General features: G+C 45.5%; 1 protein-coding gene across 4 annotated transcripts in view; it reads left to right on the top strand.

Annotated features, from left to right (window-relative positions):
* Positions 1-21,808, top strand: part of SH3PXD2A (SH3 and PX domains 2A) — a 126,700-nt gene that overhangs the window by 60,790 nt on the left and 44,102 nt on the right. For all 4 annotated transcript variants that reach the window (XM_078593158.1, XM_078593159.1, XM_078593156.1 and 1 more), the window contains exons 5-7: positions 619-710; positions 7,673-7,701; positions 19,727-19,852. In XM_078593158.1, the coding sequence (XP_078449284.1) occupies positions 619-710; positions 7,673-7,701; positions 19,727-19,852 (247 nt within the window). The remainder of the gene's footprint in view (positions 1-618; positions 711-7,672; positions 7,702-19,726; positions 19,853-21,808) is intronic.

The following is a 21,808-nucleotide window of genomic DNA, read 5'->3' as shown; positions in this document are numbered from 1 at the left end:
ATGTTGGAAATTATTTTTCACGAAAATTAATTGTCACACACAACGAGTCTGTGTGGAAAATGTCAGCTCGATTGGATCACGGGAAGTGGGTTAAAAAACGAGCGAAAGATTTGCACGGTCGTAAGCAAGCAAGCGAACTTAATATAAAGGATTTAAAAATATATTCGCCTGTGGAGGACGCGGGGATCGATCCCGCGACCTTTGGCATGGGAAGCGAGGGCGCTACCAACTGCGCTACTCCACCACGGCCAGTGGAGGGGTTACGCTCTGGGCTCTTACACTCTGACGTTCAGCCAAAGCCATGAATGAGTTCTATTTGAATATATGTAAAATATTTTTTTTTTGCCTAAAAAGTGTAAAATTTTGGGAATTTTTTTTCACGAACAATAATTGTCTGGCACAACGAGTCTATGTGGAAAATGTCAGCTCGATTGGATCACGGGAAGTGGGTTAAAAAACGACCGAAAGATTTACACGGTCGTAAGCAAGCAAGCAAGCACGCAAGCAAGCAAGCACGCAAGCAAGCAAGCGAACTTAATATAAAGGATTTAAAAAACCCAATAATGTGAGTTTATTTTAGTTTTAGGATAGAAGTCAACGTCTGTTTGTCCCCGACAGGCTCTGGTGCGATTGCCTGCCCACATCTCGCAGTGCCCCGACGTGCTCAACTTCTTCGAGACCAAGCCCGAAGACCTCAATCCACAGCGAGGGTACAAACGAGCGTGTGTGTGCGTGCCCTCGCGTCCTGTGGGGAGTGGTGGTGTAGCGGTTAGCGCGCTGCGCTACGAACCCGGTGACCCGAGTTCGATTCCGCTCGTGACCAACATCGGTGACGATTATCTGAACCGGTCATGGGCCTCCCCTAGGTCGACTCAGCCACAAATGAGTACCTGGTGTGGCTTGTAAACATCGGCACTGGGGAGACAAAGGCGTTTGGGCGTGATATTGGCCAACCACTCCCTCGTGTGCCGTGCCGGCCTTCTTAGGTGCTCGCTAACAGCACTTGCCCCAATATCCTGTTCAGGCTATACGGGCAATCTTTTTCTTTGCCCTCGCATCCGCGCCAATCCTAATTCCAAAAGCCGTCAGCTCGGGTTTAAAATGACCGACCGTAGCCGCCAGCTCTCCACCGCGTGCGCCCGCAGTTACCGGGCGAGTTGTTGGTAACGGTTGGTTTGGCAAAACAAAGGAGGGAGAGAGAGAGTGTGCGAAATTTGTCTTTTTTTTTTGCGGGTGAATCGAAAAACCTTCGTGGCAACTTTATGACACTTGAAAGCGTCGGTCGTGTATCGCAAATTGCGTTTGTGTTTGTTCCAAGTAAAATATTCATTCCAACCCATCATGATAGTCCTCCAGTCGTGCACTTGCTCGTTTCCATCGCGATTGCGCAAAGAGAACTGTAATGGTAAGAGAATAAAAGGCGCAGCCCTGCAGCTGCTCGCTCACGCCACTGCTGGCAGAAGGGCCTCCAAAAATAGGGGTAGCTCTAGAGAACACCTCGAGGGTATTTTTGGCCTACTCTTCCACACCACACACGACCTGTCCATCGACGAACTGCGCTGTGCCCATACTCTTTGTTTTTTTCGGTAAAGTCACGTAGGTTAAAAAAGAAAACAACTAAATTAAATCACGACGTTTCGGAGGCGACACAAGCCTCCGTCTTCAGGTGGAACCGTCACAGCAGAATTACTGTGCCCGTTTACGCTGTCGGGTGGACAGAGGCGGGGAGATTTGAGAACCTCATGCCACTCTTTCAACCGCTTACCCGGGATATCCAATTGAAGCCCAGCCCATTGTGCGAACCTTTACGCCTACCGCAGCATCCGCGAGAAATGGAAACACTTAAAATTTCTGCGACATCCCTCGCGTGTGTGCGCGCGCCGGCTATGCGGAGCGGTGGGACAGTGGTTAGCACGCTGCGCTACGAATCCATCGAACCGGGTTCGATTCCCGCGCGCAGCCCAACGTCGGTGACGGATATCTGACCGGCTTCTGGGCCTCCCCTAGGTGCACTCAGCCTTACATGAGTACCTGGTGCGGGTGTGTGGTGCTGGCCACCCACCCCTGTGTGTGCCGTGGCAGCCTTAATAAGTGCCCGCTAACAGCACGCAAAGGGCCTCTATGGGGGGGAGGGGGGTGGGATCTTTGTCTTCGTGTGCCGGCTATTTTCGAAACGAGGAGGGTTTTGGGCCATGTTTTGGTGTTTGGCGGATATGTTATTTTTTTACTGCGGAGGAAAACTGGGACAATAACCTTCAAGTGGCCATCACCGTCTCCGGAGACTGACTTTGCTAAACAGTGCGATCCTGTTACGACGGAAATGTTCGTTTTACTCCGCTCCGGGCCGAGGCTGTGGATTTCCGTTCGCTGGGAGAGGGCTGGGTGGTTGCTCTCGCACTCAAGAGTGTAACGTTTACACCCGCACGCGTTTTGCTTCGTGGCATCGGGGTTGCGCGAGGAGGAATATCGACAACTCAACCCCATTCCTTGAAGTTTTCTAGAAACGCAACGAATGAAGTGTGTTTCCTGCATCGGCGCCCATGGTGTGTGACGTAGTCTCCAACTGTCACGCAGTCAATCTCTCACTGGCATCCCTATCTCTCTTCTACGACGGCCAATTGCTTGAAACGCCGACCGTTATATACGTGTCCCTCTTCATGGGCAGTGTTGTTGTTGACGGACGTGTTCAGATTTTGTTCATATTGTAGAAACGCTTAGGGTGCAGTTTCCCCGTGTGTCCCTGCAGCGATGTCTTCTTCTCTGCACTACAAGCGAGCCTTGACGTTTTAAACTGACCACCGTCTTGTTTTTTTTGTTAGTGGGGTTCTCCTAAGCAGCTGGGCTTGAACTGGGTAATTAGTTTGTTCTTATTAAAGAGGTCCCTGGAGCGTCGAACGCACCCTGGCGTCGACTGCTCGCATCTGGACCACGCGCCGCCATTATTTTTCAGTCAATCCACTGCTGGATGAGGGTCTCCCCATGCCGTGCTGGTGTTGCAGGGGTTGTTTGTACACACTTCACCACGCTGGTCACTGCGGGTCAGTGCGTTAATGAAGGGATGCAGCTTTAGATGTCCAGTGGTGGCCGTTGGGTAAATTCGGTGTATTGGTGGGGCAGCACAGACTGCACGGGAAGGTGCGGAGGGTTGAGGAAGGAGGGCGATAGAGGAGGATGCAGTTTGTAATCTTTATAAGAAGCAGATAAGTATTGTTTACAGTGTCCTGTACCTTTTTCAGCGTTTCACTCGTGGCGCCTGGCCCCACCGGACCCTAATGACAAGCCGTCGCCGTAGAGATTAAGTATAGTACAACAACGAATGTCCACCACTTAGACCCACGGCCCCATTTAACAACCAGCTTGTGCTTGGAGATCATTCGTTTAAGCACCATCCAGGCACTATACAGGCCTCAGTTAGCTGCTCAGCTTCTCTGCTTAGATCCAAAGAGATGGGGTGGTGGTATTCAGGGTGACTTGGGCTTAGACATCGCTGGTAACGCGACTCTGCTATTGGGATTGGAGTTTTCGCGAAGGAGATGGCTTCTTGAGACGGGCGCTCGGAACTGTTTGGAATCTCTCCATCAGGAGAGTGTGTTTAGAAGTCTTCTTACAATGAGGCCTCAAGCAAAGCAGCCATTTATTTTTAAACGCACCGTTTAAGCAAGCCCCCTTGTTTTGTGTTGTGCCAGATGTGCAGCAGCGTCGGCGCGACGGCCCAGGTGCCGCCCACCCTTGTGCACGGCTTGTTTCCTCTTCGTTTAAACCGTCGTTCAAATCTCAACCTGGATTTATTGGCACGATACACGGAGCCAGACGAAGGCCCGTTTGCCGCCTCTGGCTGTGCAATTTTAGAGCGCGGTTTTCTCTCTCTCTTTTTCCGGAGGAACTGGCGCTGGTGGCTTCAGACGGCACAGGCCAGTGGCACAAAACCCATTAAAACCTTCCGAATGTTTGACGTCTCCATCGTCCTTGCGTGAAATGGGTTTGTGTTTGGCTTTGTGATGGATTTCATAGAAAAGAGGGAAGGGCGGGGGGGGAGTTGGAGGGGTGTGGAATTGTAATTTTTTTTTTGACATTCGACGTTGCCGTTTTCCGGAATTGGTTGCGATACGTCAATACAATTCACTTATGGAGTTTTATGGGGTACGCTTACAGTTGAAATGGCATGACGCGTCCAACTGGTTTGCTCTCAATATATATCCGTTATGCACAATGTATACAGTGTATACATGCACGCGTGTAGATGTAATTTGCCGTTGTCGATTAAAACAAAAAACATTTAGATAATTGTGACGGAGGATTTCGCCAATTAATTAGCGTTGCGTTTTTAAAAAAAAGCCACTTTCGTGTATCGTACGCATCCAGCATAATCTAATAAAGCAACCGGAGATTTATTAACCATTTTCTATCAAGCTCGCCGTTACGCTGTAACCTTCCCCATTAGGTTCACGTATTGTTTCCTGTCAACTGCCCCGAAAAGCCGACACACATCACACAGCGCCATGCCAACGTTTAGGCTGCAGCGACACCTGGTGGCTGGGGGCTGACATTAAAAACACGGCACACAAATCGTGACGTGGAATCGTGGCGATGTATCAAATCTTGAAATCATATACGTGCACACAATACTCTTATTCTATATTGCATTATTCATCATGGTCAGCTATGATGAAGGCCTACACAATCCGACACCATCCCTCACAGGGTGGTGACGCGGCCCAGCGGTAGTACGTTGAATAAGTTCGTGGCCAGCCTGGCTATTACATTATAATTCTACTGCACGCCATTTGCTTCACAGTGAACTTTAAAGATATTCTTAGGTTTTTTCGGTAAAGTCACGTAGGTAAAAAATTAAAATTAATAAAAGTAAAATAAAAATAAAATAAAAATAAAATAAAAATAAAATAAAAATAAAATAAAAATAAAATAAAAATAAAAATCACGACGTTAAAAACTCTAACAGATAGGTGGAATTCCTCCCCGTAGAGGGCATTAATTCTAGATTTGAAGCTTTCGTGACTGCAAGGATTCATATTCTTAGGTTTTTTCGGTAAAGTCACGTAGGTAAAAAATTAAAATTAATAAAAGTCAAATAAAAATAAATAACGTCGTGATTTTTATTTTATTTTAACTTTACTTTTGTTAATTTTAATTTTTTAACTACGTGACTTTACCGCAAATACCTAAGAATATGAATCCTTGCAGTCACGAAAGCTTCAAATCTAGAACTTTAAAGATGCCCTGACAAGTGTGCGCCCTGCGTCGGGGTCCAAAATCGAAAATCCCTCTCCAAATTACAGTACTCGAAATCTTGCAGATTAGACTGTCCTGGTCCCTGGAGTTCTCACCTCCGGATAAACCAAACGCACTTGAAACTTGCACTCGTGTTCCTGTGATGCGGCAATTCATCTGACGTCTGCTCGTGAGCCGACCACGTCGCTCCATCTCTGCTACGGTCATCTTTTTTGAGGGGGTGTCATGTGCTCACCCCTTTAGCTGCCATTCCTTCACTAGTCTCATCCGTCATCCCTCTATAACGAATGTGTCCTGCCCAGGCTGGCTAACTGCCATTGATTTGCAATTGTTCTCCTAGAACCCCGTGTTGCCCTCAGTGTGATTCCGAGCACGCGTTTCTTCTTCACGCTTGTTTTTTTTGGCACATTTATTTAGCGTGCATTTAATTCTCGATATCGGTGTTCAGGATTTTGTTCCATGCGTTTTAGTGGGAAGTATACAGTGAGAATTATTTTATTATGTTTTATTTTTATTATTTTATTATTTCCCCTCTACACGACTTTACCGAAAGAACCAAGAAGATGAATCCCTGCAGTCACGAAAGCTTTAAATCGAAAAGTATACAGGCATTAAACACTTCGGCATATATTGATATATGAATTGCTCTTCAGACAAACACTTCTCCAAATAAATGTGGTGTTCTGTCCACGGCAGGAATAAACAACACACATTTGCCTTGGCACAAAAAGAAAGACTTGCTTCTTAATAACTCGAGTACGTTACTCGTATGGTTAACACTTCGGTCGTTTAAGTCGGTGTCATGTAAATGAACGAAGCGTTTAAATTCAAACGCTTTGGCCATTACAAATTGAAATGTTTTAGTTTACCGTGACCTTATGAGTGTGCCTGTGCTCCATTTAGGATGGCACACGGAATAATGCACGTGCGTGGGTTGCGTTGCCTGAAAATACTCGCATTTCATTCGTTGGTTGATTGACCTTAACAAACCAAAAACACTCGGTCGCACATTTCACACATCACTGGTGACTGCCGATTCCAATCGCTTCACAATGCGATCTCGCGTCGCGTTACTTGTATGTCCAGTAGGGGGCACTTCGTGCCTTTGGCGTCTCGGAGGGAGGGTGGGCACGGTGGTAACACAGCAAGAAAGTCCTGGGTTCGATTCCCGACTCGGACGCTTTCCTATGCGGCGTTTGTATGTCCCCCCCCCCCCCCCCGGTTCTGCGTGGGTTTCCACTGGTTTCCTCCAAGAGCTAAACCCCCACCCTCTCCCCCACCCATAAAATGTAACTGATATTCATAATACAACTTTTATTGTGTCAGATCATGTAAGTCCATATTCTTGGTTCTTTCAGTAAAGGCACGTAGATAGAAAATAAAAAATAATTTTTATTTTAAAAATTAAAATAAAATACAATTTTAAAAATTAAAATAAAAGCAAAAAAACCCCACGACGTTTCGATCGCAACACAAGCGGTCTTCATCAGGCGGAGATAAAAGAGGGGGCAAGCCTCCAAATGCAACTGCTTATAAGGGCTTTCAAAGTGAGCAAAGCTGTGTGCGGTTCCACCTGAAGACGGAAGCTTGTGTTGCCTCCGAAACGTCGTGATTTTTATTTTATTTTACTTTTATTAATTTAAATGTTTTACCTACGTGACTTTACCGAAAAAACCTAAGAATCTGTGTGGGGTAGATGCGATGGCATCACTTGTGTGCTCTTCGTGCGCGAAATGGGGGTGGGGGCTTAATGCATATCAATGACTATGGGTATCCATTGCCGTTTGATTTATTTATATGGTAATCACCATAGATAATGCATGTGTATTCTGCACACCCAATATTCTTGTGCTTCCTGTCGATTGTGTGTACTAAAGTAGCCGGGTGGTGGCGATTTTAACGACACATTTATCTATTTATTAGATCTAACCCTAATAAAACCTGTATTATGGATGATATTGGTCTGGTAAGCTTCCTACGTGTTAAAGTAACTGATATTGTCTTCTTGGTTCTTTCGGTAAAGTCACGTAGAAGGGAAATAATAAAATAATAAAAATTCAACATAATAATAATAATAAACTCGTAATAAAATAAAATAATTATTTTATTATGTATTATTTTTATCATTTTATTATTTCCCTTCTACGTGACTTTACCGAAAGAACCAAGAAGATGAATCCCTGCAGTCACGAAAGCTTTAAATCGAAATTTAACTGATATTGGCTAAACATCCCAATGCTGAATTCATCGTTTGGGATTGCACAGGACCTTCTGTGAAAATCTTGGCAGGATCCCTCCTGAAAGCCAGTCTTGAGACTCGGTTGAGGCTATCCTGGCTAACAAGCGTAGTTACAATCACGTGACGATGTGAATGGACCGCGGCTAATCTTGCTTGTGTTGTGTGCTTTGTTTCTTCTTCCAGGGAAAATGATAAGAAGAGAAATTCCCAAGGTAATCGACTTTTTAAAACCAATATATTTGTATAATTGTTGCGGTGCTTTTGCGTGTCAGGTAATGTGTGAATGGTTTCGTTGGTGGGAAACAGATGGCTGTGTTGGTCATTTTTTTATTTTCATGAGTAGGCAGTGCTGCAGTGGCGCCTTGAGTTCGATTCCCAGTCTTGGTGAACATCAGTGGTGCCGCGGTGGTGAGATGTTAACTCCCTCGCCTGGTATGCGGGAGGTCGTCGGTTCGATTCCGACCCTGACGCATGTATGCTTGGAGTTTGCATGTTCTGCCGCGTGGTCACGTGGATTTTTATTTGTGTCCTCCGGTTTTTCCCTCCACATTGAGAAATATGCTTTTAGAGTATTTTGCTGCTAAAAATGATGTCCACGTGGTAAGCCACTACGTTGGGCTACCATATGTGGCCAGGTTGCTTCTGAAAAAATGCTAGGCAGCCTAGTGGGCCTCACCTGGTAAGATAAAAAAAAGAACTGTAGTGTAGTTTTATAATTTTTTTACTGGACCCGGGTGCCCGCCTTTTCCAACCTGCACCGATCAGCGCGGTCAACCCCATGACCAAAAGGCATTGGTTGGTCTTCATCCAGCAGCTCATTCACAAAGTGCTGTACATTATCTATCAATGTAAGCAGCGTAACATTTTCTATTTGTAAAGTGGCTTTCATTCTGTGCTTGTCACTTAGTCACTGAGACCATCGGTTTCATATCCACAAATGAGAACGAGCAAACATTCTATATCGGGAAATGGAAAATTCACATTGTGAAAGTAAACCCACTTCGTGAGACACCAATATCTATGCTTATGTTTACATAATCCGAATTCAGGCTGCCCACTGCCGATGTTATTATAGCTCTCTAAACGTCCCTCCAGTCTTCGTTTACCAAATATAGCCGCGTGCAAAACAGAAATCCCACACGCTGCCATCATAATCGCGGCGTGTCTCGGGGAAATGCGGCTGGCAGCGTGAAAGCGCTGGAGCAGTGGCGGGTTTGACTTCCGGCGCTCCCGTGACGTCACGGTGGCACTCGCCATGCGGCATTGAACGAATTGCATCACAAAGCCCGAGGAACGATCCTAATTTTCCATAGTAGAGGTTTTTTGTGGGCACATTAAACACGCACTACAATGACAATAGTTTAAAGCGATTTGGAGCATGTTTTATTTTTTTTTTGGGGGGGGGGGGCAGAGCTTTGTGACGTCATATTTGAGGGGGGGGTCTGACTTTTTGTGACGCCGTGTGACGAGGGGGGGGGGTCAAAAATCGTCCAAAATCGCGTGACGTCATTTATGGACGGCCCCTAAGGCCCACTGAGCTCTACAGCTCTTTTTCAGAAGCGACCTGGCCACAAATGATAACTCGTGGCTATTATCACGTGGACATTTATAGCAGCCAAACACTTTAAATGCACGTTGATTCTAAATGTGGAGGGAAAACCGGATGCCGCGCAGAATTCACGCGACCAAACTCAAAATATACAGGTGTCAAGGTCGAGATCGAACCCATATCCTCCTGTACACCAGGCGAGGTAGTTAACATCTCACCACCACTGTTTCAGCTGCCACGCTGAGAGATTGAATGCAACCTTTGTTCTAACCATTACACGGTGTCAACATATGTAGTATATGATAATAATACATTAATAATAATAATACAATAATAACAATAATTATTATTTACAGCCCTTGATCAATATACTGATTGATAAAGGCCTCCTCATGTCACGTCAGTCATGGGGAGGCACGGTTGACTACGTACGGTGCGGAAGAAATTCAACATAAGTACATGGAAGTTGTTTGACCTTCCTTCACCACCTTGGTTGTTGTGAGATGACCAAGATTCAAATATCAGGACCAGTTGCTGCTGATGTTAACGCTGGCCAGGAAATCAGCCTCGGGTTGCTAGCTTCATAATAGTACAATAAACGAACCACTCAAGTAAAACAAAATTGTTCAACCATGAGTCTTCAAGAGAGACCACATTAAGTGTAATTGTCAAGAGTGACCTGGGTCACCATATTGAAGATAGCAAGCAGAGACATTAGAACAAAAATGCACCACTACTCCACTGTGTTGGCAGTCATAATATATATATTTCTAAAGATCTGACAAATCTTACGTTAGGCATATTAGGAAGCCGTTTTCCACATATGCTCGAAAAAAAGTGGAATAATCCAGTGGTGTTAGCGTTAACTATATACATGCAATCATAAGTACTGTGTAACACACTAGTTGGTCCATAGCTAGTTTTAATATTCTGTAGATATAATTTTCAAATGTCTCTTATGTACATGCACGTTGTTCGTGTATCCTGTGTAGCAGGGAGCGGTAGTGCAGTGTCTTCTTCGTTCTTTCGGTAAAGTCACGTAGAATGGAATAATAAAATAATAAAAATAAAAATAATAAAATTATTCTCACGACGTTTCGGCCACAACGCAAGCAGCCGTCCTCAGGTGAAGAACAGGTCTGTCGAGAAGAACAGGTCTGTCGAGAAGACAGACCTGTTCTTCACCTGAGGACGGCTGCTTGCGTTGTGGCCGAAACGTCGTGAGAATAATTTGATCATGTTTTATTTTTATTATTTTATTACTTCCCTTCTACGTGACTTTACCGAAAGAACCAAGAAGATGAATCCCTGCAGTCACGAAAGCTTCAAATCGATATTTTTATATTTTATATTTTTATTATTTTATTATTTCCCTTCTACGTGACTTTACCGAAAGAACCAAGAAGATGAATCCCTGCAGTCACGAAAGCTTTAAATCGAAATGTAATTATGTTTTATTTTATTGTTATATTTTTATTATTTTATTACTTCCCTTCTACGTGACTTTACCGAAAGAACCAAGAAGATGAATCCCTGCAGTCACGAAAGCTTTAAATCGAAATGTAATTATGTTTTATTTTATTGTTATATTTTTATTATTTTATTATTTCCATTCTACGTTACTTTACCGAAAGAACCAAGAAGATGAATCCCTGCAGTCACGAAAGCTTTAAATCGAAATGTAATTATGTTTTATTTTATTGTTATATTTTTATTATTTTATTATTTCCCTTTTACATGACTTTACCGAAAGAACCAAGAAGACGAATCCCTGCAGTCACGAAAGCTTTAAATCGAAATGTAATTATGTTTTATTTTATTGTTATATTTTTATTATTTTATTACTTCCCTTCTACGTGACTTTACCGAAAGAACCAAGATGAATCCCTGCAGTCACGAAAGCTTTAAATCGAAATGTAATTATGTTTTATTTTATTGTTATATTTTTATTATTTTATTATTTCCATTCTACGTGACTTTACCGAAAGAACCAAGAAGATGAATCCCTGCAGTCACGAAAGCTTTAAATCGAAATGTAATTATGTTTTATTTTATTGTTATATTTTTATTATTTTATTATTTCCCTTTTACATGACTTTACCGAAAGAACCAAGAAGACGAATCCCTGCAGTCACGAAAGCTTTAAATCGAAATGTAATTATGTTTTATTTTATTGTTATATTTTTATTATTTTATTACTTCCCTTCTACGTGACTTTACCGAAAGAACCAAGAAGATGAATCCCTGCAGTCACGAAAGCTTTAAATCGAAATGTAATTATGTTTTATTTTATTGTTATATTTTTATTATTTTATTATTTCCATTTTACGTGACTTTACCGAAAGAACCAAGAAGATGCATCCCTGCAGTCACGAAAGCTTTAAATCGAAATGTAATTATGTTTTATTTTATTGTTATATTTTTATTATTTTATTACTTCCCTTCTACGTGACTTTACCGAAAGAACCAAGAAGATGAATCCCTGCAGTCACGAAAGCTTTAAATCGAAATGTAATTATGTTTTATTTTATTGTTATATTTTTATTATTTTATTATTTCCATTCTACGTGACTTTACCGAAAGAACCAAGAAGATGAATCCCTGCAGTCACGAAAGCTTTAAATCGAAATGTAATTATGTTTTATTTTATTGTTATATTTTTATTATTTTATTATTTCCATTCTACGTGACTTTACCGAAAGAACCAAGAAGATGAATCCCTGCAGTCACGAAAGCTTTAAATCGAAATGTAATTATGTTTTATTTTATTGTTATATTTTTATTATTTTATTATTTCCATTCTACGTGACTTTACCGAAAGAACCAAGAAGATGAATCCCTGCAGTCACGAAAGAAGCTTTAAATCGAAAGGTGGTGCAGTGGTTAGTGCACTGAGCGACAAACTCGGTGTCCTGACTTCGATTCCTGCTCACTGCCAACATTGGTGTTGGATATTCGAACCAGTTCCGGGCCTCCCCTATGTTGACGCAGCTTTAAATGAGTAACTGCTGCTGTGTGTAGACATCAGTACCGGGGAGATAAAGGTGGCTTGTGTTAATGCTGGCCACCCACTCTCTCGTGCGCCGTGTTGCCCTTCATATGTGCTCGCTAACAGCACTTGCCCCAACAGTCTGTTAAAGGCTGGACGGGGGATCTTTGTCTTCGTACTTCATGCATTTGTAGGGTGCTCCAATTAGCCTGTTTACAAATCAAAAATCAATCACTGAGCATGAGGAAGAATTGAGGGATGGGTGCAGGCGGCCACGACCAAAAAGGGCATTGACTGGATTATTATATCATTTTATTTTATTTTTATTATTTCCATTCTACGTGACTTTACTGAAAGAACCAACAAGATGAATCCCTGCAGTCACGAAAGCTTTAAATCGAAGTTTGGATCTATGCTATTATCGCATTGCAGGCCATCATTGGCCATGTCCACATTGCTCAATACTTTGTTGTTAGTGTTCATGCTCTCACGGATTTTGCTGTCAGCGTGACGGGTTCGCGTGCAGCTAATGTCAAGTGCACCACCGCGGGGCTACGATTCGTATTCATATTAAACGTTGTCGGGCACATTTAACGAATGCGCCTCAAATCGAATCCGTAGGGTGGTGCCGCGTGAAGCGCCCCTCGAAAGATTGAGAAAGTTGCGCGGCGATTAATGCGCCTCGAGTCTATAATGCCTCCCTCCCTTCCCCGTACCTCTCAGCCACGTGTATTATTCATAGTTTGGCCCGTGTTTATTGTCGGGGCCTAATGTGGCACGCATTGATTTTTCTCTGATGTTGCCATAAACCTGCCACTTCGCACAAGCAAGAAGTAAAAAATGAGCGATGGGCCGGTTTTTTGCTTTCAAAGCCGCACATTGAATCCATTCAACTTCCTTCGGTCACCTCCGACAGAGCATTGTGGAAACTCAAGTACAGCTTTGGCTATGCATTTCGGCTTCATAAAAAAAAAATCCCTGTAGTATTCCTCGCGCATGTGCGGCGGGATTGTGCGGAACATTTGAAAGTGTGTACGGAAAGCGTTGTTGAAGCACTGTGCGTACGGCCGACGTTACTGTGCACAAGTTGGGCCCCTTTCGCGTCATCTCCGCTTGCCCTCCTCCTCTTGTGTTTCACGCGAGGGCCCTCGTGCTCATCACACTCGTGGCTCGTGTGCACCGAGAACAAGGAGTAAGAGAAAACACACAAACCCTCGTGTAACAGCACAGGCGTTGTGCGTGTTGTTACACAGCATACACGTCCGTGTCCATCACGTAACTTGTATATTTGAAGAAGCGCTGCCAGATTTTAAAAGCCACTCATCTCCAAAGATTGAGTGGCTTTTAAAATCTTAAACGTGTTTAGAGTCTTTAGTTTTGCATTTTTGCAGATAGAAATCATAAGATATTTTCAATTTTATTGCCATTTTGTGTCTCCTATTGAGTCTTCACTGCCACAGCGAAACACTGAACAAGCCCTGGTTGTGTCCTTCTAATGAACGGTCAATTTCGAGTTGACGCATTCACATTTAAGTCCCATTTCCTTTATGCTATATGAGTGGGATCCATCCCGGGGCAATGGTGTCACGCTTGAAAATCAATGTGCGCATAATGGCTCAGCATGTGTTCCCAATTTGAGAAGACCTTTTTATCTCCAAGGCCTGCCCTCGAGATAACATTCCAGAGCCCTCTGCTATAGGACTTGGTGTCTCTCGCTGTAATTACCAAGAACCAGATAGAGATTCCTTTGTGATTGTTGAAATTAATTGGCGTTATATCATTTGCACCACTGCATTGCTGGCAGAAGATTATGCATTGGCGTTTTTATTTATATTTTAATGAAAATGCGTTTTGTTCATCGTCCACATAATAAATTAGTATAATGTATTCGCTTGTGGATTAAGCGATTCGCGAGCAAACTATTTAAATCATTTGTGGTGGCTGTCACACGGACAGATTTTCTCATTAACCGCACGTCGGCTCGTGAAGTTCCATCTCGTGAAGTCTGAGGCTCAAGTTCAGCGAACGCGAGCAAACTTATAATTGGCAATATTGTAACGCGCGTCAACTTTTGCCGCTCCACATGAGACATTTACCACAATCAGTCAAGCGGAGTGCATTCATTACAGCCGCCCACGGCATTGGCATCAAGAGCAATAAACCACATCTCTTCTCTATCTGGGCCGGGCAGGCAGCTTGGGGCAGAAGGTTAATGTTTTTTTTTGTCGCCCGTGTAAACATGTGCCTGCCAGTGCAGCTTCAAACTAACCGAGACGCTTGTGGCCCCAGCTGCCCGTGTCGTCTGACGCTCTTTTGGCCCCCGTGGGCAGTTGTTTGCCAGAGTCAATACGGCGAACTGTCCTTGCCTATCTCCTGCACTCAGCGAATCCGCATGACCCCGGGAGCATTGCTATTTATACCGGTCATGTGGAAGGCATACACCACCAAACCAAGCCCCTCTCCCATCGCATTTATCTGCCTTCGCGAGAGTGTTTCTGTAATTATCTGCCGTCGTTGTGTTTTGCTTCGGAGCAATTCGTCGTTAAATAGCGGATGTTCACTATCGGCTTTGACGGTTCGCAGCTTCATCCGCGAATCGCCACTGTGACGGCAGAAGTGGATAATTTTCTGGACCGCATTCCCGCAGAAGGAGATTTCAAATTGACGTGTTGATGCACGTCTGTCAAGGACGTTACGGCGCTCAAACATTACCGCCCAGCAGAGGCAGACGGCCGCTGTTACCTTGTCGTCATCGCCTGAACAGGCGTCGGTGCGCGCTATAGTCCAGAGTGCCGTGTGTGCGTGGTGTTGGGTGCACGCAGAGCAGATTTCCATTGGACCCAAGTGATTACATATCACTCAGTCAAGCAGCTGTTTACATGCCCCGAATTCTTCACAAAGTAATTATTTAGTTTCGTCATCGTTGTCGTCTTCGTCGTCGTCAGCAGCTGGGTGAAGGCAATCCATCCATAAGCTGCCCCTATCTGCCACGATCCTACGACGTAATAGTCAGTTGTGTTTTGCAGTACAACGTGCCCCAGTGCAGTGGTCAATCCACTGCTGGATGAAGGTTTTCCCAAGCCGTGGCCATCTCTCACGGTCTCCCGACGTAGCAATCCATCTACGCGAAGCACACGAGCTGATTTCATCGCTCCGTCTCCACGCTGGAAGGCCCTTCGACATTTTTCCTCCTTTGGTCGGCACTGGTGGCACTTTGACGTTTGTCTCGTCTCACGGCCATCATCTCTTTCCCGTGACGTGCACCGCCCAAGTCGACTTGATTTTCTTCAACAATCAACGACATCTCCAACTTATTTTGTTCTCTCATCCGCGTTTTCCCCCCTTCAACCTGCTCGCGTAATTATAAGCATGCACCTCTCAGTGCTCATCTGCGTACCTTTCAGCTTCTGATCAGTTCCTTCTGTTAACATCCACGGATTTGTGATCCCGTACGTCGTGGCGGATAATGTGCATTCATTGCACGGAATATGCACAGGACGTTTGTTGAACTTCTTTCGTAACCGTACAACCGCGCTAATCGGAGGTGCGGCAATAGCAAACGCTATATATTCCTCGGCTGTGCATACGTACGTGCGTATCTAAATCGTGCAAGGGCTGGGAAAACCCGTCTCTCGTTGATGCGTGCGGTGTCGGAATCTGCTGTCTCGACTGGCTTCGTTTCCCCCCCCCCGTCCCCGAATCCATCACCGGGCGCCGGTCCCCCGACCGCCGAGCAATTTTCCACTTAAATTTCGATTTAAAGCTTTCGTGACTGCAGGGATTCATCTTCTTGGTTCTTTCGGTAAAGTCACGTAGAAGGGAAGTAATAAAATAATAAAAATAAAACATAATAATATAATAATATAATTATTTTATTATGTTTTATTTCTACGTGACTTTACCGAAAGAACCAAGAAGATGAATTTTCCACTTGCGAGCATTTCGCGCTATCGCCGGAGCCACTTTGCTCACGACGCCACGGCGCTACGAGGGGGAAGACATCAAAATCATCCCTGTCCGTCCGGCTGGCCGCACGCGAGGACTTTGCACGCATAAACCCCTGAACCCCGTGCAGGCAAGTTCATCTCGGCGAGCTTGCGTCAAAGCTAAATTAAAAAAAGGGCGCTGGTTTTTTCGAATCGCTGACGACCCCCACCCACCACTCCGAACCGCTTGCCAAGAGCAGTCTTCCAAATGTTACAGCGACAGCGTTTGGTTGGCGGAGGGTCAAAAAGGCGAGATTGCAAACGCAGAACCAACTCCTGCTCTCTCTCCGATCACCGTCAGCCAAGTTTTTTTTCGTTTCTCGCTGCCTCTCTGTCTCTTTCTCTCTCTCTGTCTCTTTCTCTCTCGCTGTCTCTCTATCTCTCTCTGTCTCTCTCTCTCTCTCGCTGTCTATCTGTCTCTTTCTCTCGCTGTCTACGAATTGCACGCAAGTAGTCAACAAAATGTGGCCGTTTTTTTTATTTCGCGTTTTGAACAAGACGGAAACAACAGCAAATTCAGCCCGAAACGCTGCCAGGGTGTAAGCCTCCTGCCCTCTGGCTTCATCTCTCACATCCATCGGGCGTCATCGACGGAGATAGCCGTTTTGTTTCGTCTTTGTTCCACGCGTCCGCGAAAGGAAAAGTTCAAAACCGTTTTTTGAAGCGCGCATCGCCAAACTTCAATTACGCCAAAATCACCCACAGCTGCTTGCGCGCATCGATTATAGCTGACAGTGATTATTAACACGTGCAACAACTGAGTTTCAAACCAAACACTGCGAGGAATAAACGTTGGCTTTGCTTCGTTGCGGAGTGCTCCGGTAAAAAAACCCACGAGCGTGCACCACGGCGCAAAGGGGGCGGGCTGGAGGAATAAAAAAAACACTCCTCGTCGTTTTTTCTTCTTTGTGTCTCGACCGAGCAGCGGCAGCAATGCGCCCGTGGGGGCTCTCCGGCACTTAGCGAGCACCCCAAGTGCGGGCTGCGTAAGTCCGCCGGCGTCACTCGACCCAAAAAAAAACCGAAGTGGGCCGACCGAGCTCCGCCTACCCAGTCTCTCCCCCCACCACCCCTCCTCCCAGCCGCTCTCCCTCTCTCTCTCGAGCAGCACGATCCCACCGCACTCAATCCGGGCCATGTGATCGAATCACAACAATTGTGCTTTACCGTGGAGCAAGCACCCCCCCCTCCTCCTCCTCCGCCCCCTCCAACTTAGCGACTCATCCGCGCTCCGTCCCTGCTGCCATGTGGCAGCCGGCAGAGACTCCGACGGCCGCTCGTCTGCGCTGCCCCCGCGAGGCGTCTACTCTTGGCCAGCGCACCCGAGTGGGATTGTACTTTGCCCAAAGCAAGCAAGAGTGAGAGCGAGCGAGCGTTGCGAGCAAGCACCGGTCGGCCCGGAACTTTGCGAAGGTTCCTCCCATCCCACACCCCCCCCCCCCGTGCACACCGCTCGAGATGAAAGGCTCTACGGTCGTCGGGTGCAAGGCTGTCATCGCCGTTTTGCCGGACGGAAAGGCGATACGGTGACCGTGGCGGGCTGGCCGGGGCATTGTTCAGGAGCTACTGAGCCGTCGGGAGTGTCACCTTTCGGAGGACGGGTGGAAAGAGACGACAAGGGGAGGGGCTGCGAACGGCAGCGGTGCCAAACATCGGACTGCTTGTGATGCTTGGCTCGAGTGGCGCGCTGCGGAGGAGGAGAGCGAGAGGGAGCGAAGAGCTGTTTGTCCTCGCCCGACAGGAAAACTCTCGCGCCGATTGAAGATCCCGCGCACTCCGTGGCAAAATCAGGGGAATCGCTCGCGAGAGGATGCCCTCGCCCCCCAACACGTGGCAAAACCATCGGGAGAGGGCTTTGGTTGCCCACGTGGCCGCTTGCCCGTCGGGATGGCTGTTTCTCTTCCTTTGAGCCGAGGAGCCAACGTGTTGCCCCTCTGCGTGGGATGGAGAAATAAACAATTGCAGAAAGAAAGAAAATTTTGCGAGGGCAGGAGGGGGGCTTAAGGATGGACTGTGTTGATAGTCATGTTGCAATGTGGGTCACTGAGCCTGGCTGGGAGCACTATAGTCATGGGGAGGTCGACATGTGCTTTTTTTGCTGAAGCTAGGTCAGACGAGTGATTTGCGGATCGTTTTGAGCACGAGTTTTTTCATCTGCACTGTAATTTTTACAGGGGATTATGATGAATCGGTAAATATAACTTTATTGAAATGGGTCTTTTAATACATACATAAAGTATACGTGTGTTTTACACACATTCAATATTATTCGTCTCATTTAATGCAAAATGTGTTTTTTTTATATGTGATTTTTTAAAATTACTTTGGCATGTTTTACATTTTCGAATGGCGTAATGCCTTTAGAAAGGTTTAGCTTACTGTTGGAATGCTGCCAAGCCATTAGGAGTGACCACTGTAATTGATACGGGTGACGTGGTAAAATAAATGATAGGCTAATTCAGCTGTAAAGTAGCTGGTACTAGTAATGGCTTTTAAAAACGTGGTATAGCACAGCAAGAGATTCATCTTTACAAGAGTACACACAGCCCGTGTCCTGTGCGTGTCATACAAATCCAAACGTTTAATACGTAAAGCTCAGCAGATTAAGCAGAGATTAAGGGATTACAGCAGAGCAAATAAGAATCATTGTGTGCAGTGGGGAACACAATAATATTATTTTTAAAAAGGACAAATAACGGACTTTGTAACATACACATGCTTCGTGAAAATGGTAGCCAGTTACTAGGAAATGGGAATGAATGAACTTCATGAAAACATTATTCAGCTTTGTGATGGATTCTCTGGAGGAGGAAGACAAGATGAAAGATGGCTGGAGGAGGAGGGAGGGATGTGTTTCTCCTTGTGGCCCCTGAGCCTCATAGCTGGGCCAGCAGAATAGCTGGAGACTCGCGAGGAGAGGGTGTAGCGTGTTTGCCGGGAACACTCGCAAGCGCATCGATTGGGGAGAAAAAAAAATAAACAGAGACATTGGAGGGTTCAAAAACCAAACAGTGCTGTGTGGGAGTGCGGATAGCGACCAGCACTTGACGTGACTTGATGCATCCCAGTGAAGTAAGACATTCAATGCGCGTGAATAAGTAACACGGACGTGAGGCATCGTGGCTGAAACAAAAATATAATAATGGAAAAGTAAATGAACAATAATTGTTCAACAAAAGAAATGCTGATTAGCCAGACGAAAACTAAATCGGCAAGAATAATTTCGCAGAGAAATTATCTTGATTGAAAACATCATTTGATGTTTCACGTGTTCTCAAGGACGGAGTTTTATCACTGCAAGCTTCCTAGGATTTGCCATCGTTTTTTGGTCGTAAAAGTGAACTGCGAAGGAAAAACCGCATTACTGTTTGGCGTTCACCAATAAAAGCCGACGCTCGCATCGTTTCACCCTAATATCAGAGACAATATATATCTTTTCAGTCGTCGTGACAATCGTCAAAAAGAGAACCCTTGGACAAAATAAAGAAGAACTTATTCACCGCACGCTTGAAACCCGGCCGGTTCACGCGATTAACCTGGCCGGGGGCGGTGGCCCTCCGCTTCAACCGGAGCACGATCGGCGCAGCGGCGGCGCCCGCCGCACGCCCCCGGTCGCCGCTCGTGCGCCCGCCGGCTCCGGGCCGCCCGTGCGGTCGCTCGCGTGCCGGCCATGGCGTCGCGCTGGCTCACGGCGTGTCTGACCCCCCCGGCAGACGGGGACACGGAGGGCGACGCGGACGACATGTGCGTGGCGGTGGCCGACTACGAGCGGCAGCAGGGCGGCGAGATCAGCCTGCGCGCGGGCCAGCCCGTCGAGGTCATCGAGAAGAGCGAGACCGGTGAGTCCTTCGTGCCACGGCCGGCGGAGGGGAGGGGAAGAGGCGTCGTGGTGGTTACTCCCTTGATACGGGCACTTTTAACCCTTTCCCATTCCGATGACGTCCGTGTACGTCATCGGTTTTTCTTTTCCGATTTCGTTCCGATGACGTACACGCAAATAAAATAACTTTATCGGTACCGAGGCTCCCACAAGGCCACGCGGGAGGGCGTGGCACAGTTTGGCGCCAGCTATACAGTGCAGTCGTGTCTGTTACAGTTCTCTGCGGTGAGTGCAATGTCTTTTAAAAACGACGGCGCTTCGCCTCTCTAAATAAAATTCACGCTGAACCACTTGTGCGTTCCGAAATTCAGCGATGAACGGGACCCACCCTGCAAGTTGCACATGTCTCGGAACGGGAAAGAGTTAATTGCAGTGCAGTTGATGCGGGGAACGAAAGTGAAATTGATATGATATGAAGCACATCCTCACGTGACATGCATGGGGATAAGGCGAAGGGAAATTTCTTATGGAAGCACTTTTTGTGGATATACGTACAGAGGGCCTTGTCACCCAGGGGCGCACTTAGATCCAACTTCTGCTGGACTAATATTAATTCAGTTTCGTTATTTTTGTGGCATCGTCGGATGTTTATATGTTGTGTCTTCCGGTGAGAGTGCCATTTCCTGTGATTGCATCATTCCCTGTTCAAAAATTTAGAATTTAAAAAATGTGGTCATGGTTGTGTATAAAATTGAGGCTGGTGAAACGAGAATTGGTTCTGCTCCAGATGATGGGTTCAAGGTCCTGAGCTGGATCCTGAAGTATGTTGAGCAACTTTTTGAAAGGCGTTTTGTCATTCCGCGTATAGCCTGGGAACCAAAACCAGGATGAGCAACGTACAAAAAAATCAGGGCAATAAAAATTGTCTACTCCAGAAATGTAACTTGGTGATTCGAGTGAGTGTGACCCGTCTAAACATTTAAAGGAGTGTATATTTAAATGCTGCATCATCATCATATTCATCATTCATGAATTCATTCATTTACATTCCTTTGCTGGTTGAAGGTTTCTACACGCTTTGTTTGTCGTGATATTTTTCTTTTGAAGTTTTCATTATCATCATCAAAGCAATAATATCCATTTTTCTTTTTTAACTTCGTGTGTACAAGGCTGCCTACCTCTGTGCAGGGCCCACGGAGGGGTGCAATGGTGCCAAAGGTGCCGATAGAGTTGTTTTTATTTTATTCATTTGCACAGGCAACGCTTCTGTTGGGTGTAGAGACTTCTTTATAAGAGAGTCTTGTTTTAACTTTTAAAACTAAACTTACAAACTATTTTCATTTTACCAGGTAAGGCCCACTGAGCTGTTTTTCAAAAGCAACTTGGCCACAAATGATAGCCCAATGAAGTGGCTTATCATGTGGAGATTTATATCAGCCAAATACTCTAAATGCACATTTCTAAATTTTGAAGGAAAAAAATTAACCTGTAAAAACAAAGTTTTTCACTATAAATCCTTCATATGCGTGGCGGCTAGAGTCCTCTCGTCCTCTGGCTTGAGATGGCTGCCAACTATGGGTCAGATGAATGGCTGCCACCATTAAGCAATTGGTAATTAAATATAATTTATTTTTTCCTAAAAAGTGTAAAATTTTGGAAAAAAATTTTCACGAAAATACATTGTCACGCACAACGAGTCTGTGTGCAAAATGTCAGCTCGATTGGATCACGGGAAGTGGGTTAAAAAACGACCGAAAGATTTGCACGGTCGTAAGCAAGCAAGCAAGCAAGTGAACTTAATATAAAGGATTTAAAAACGGAGGACCCGAATAAAAGTCTACGGGACCACGGGGGAGAACATGCAAACTCCAAACATACACCCCACGACCTGCTGCATACCAGGCGAGGTAGTTAACATCTCGTCACAGCGGCTAGTTCGTTTAATTAGTATGTTCACTTGTAGGAGGAAACCATC

This window comes from Lampetra planeri, chromosome 4 (genome assembly GCF_965212315.1).
Source record: "Lampetra planeri chromosome 4, kcLamPlan1.2.h2, whole genome shotgun sequence".
Lineage (NCBI taxonomy): Eukaryota > Metazoa > Chordata > Hyperoartia > Petromyzontiformes > Petromyzontidae > Lampetra > Lampetra planeri.
This window is presented reverse-complemented; position numbering and strand designations above follow the sequence as displayed.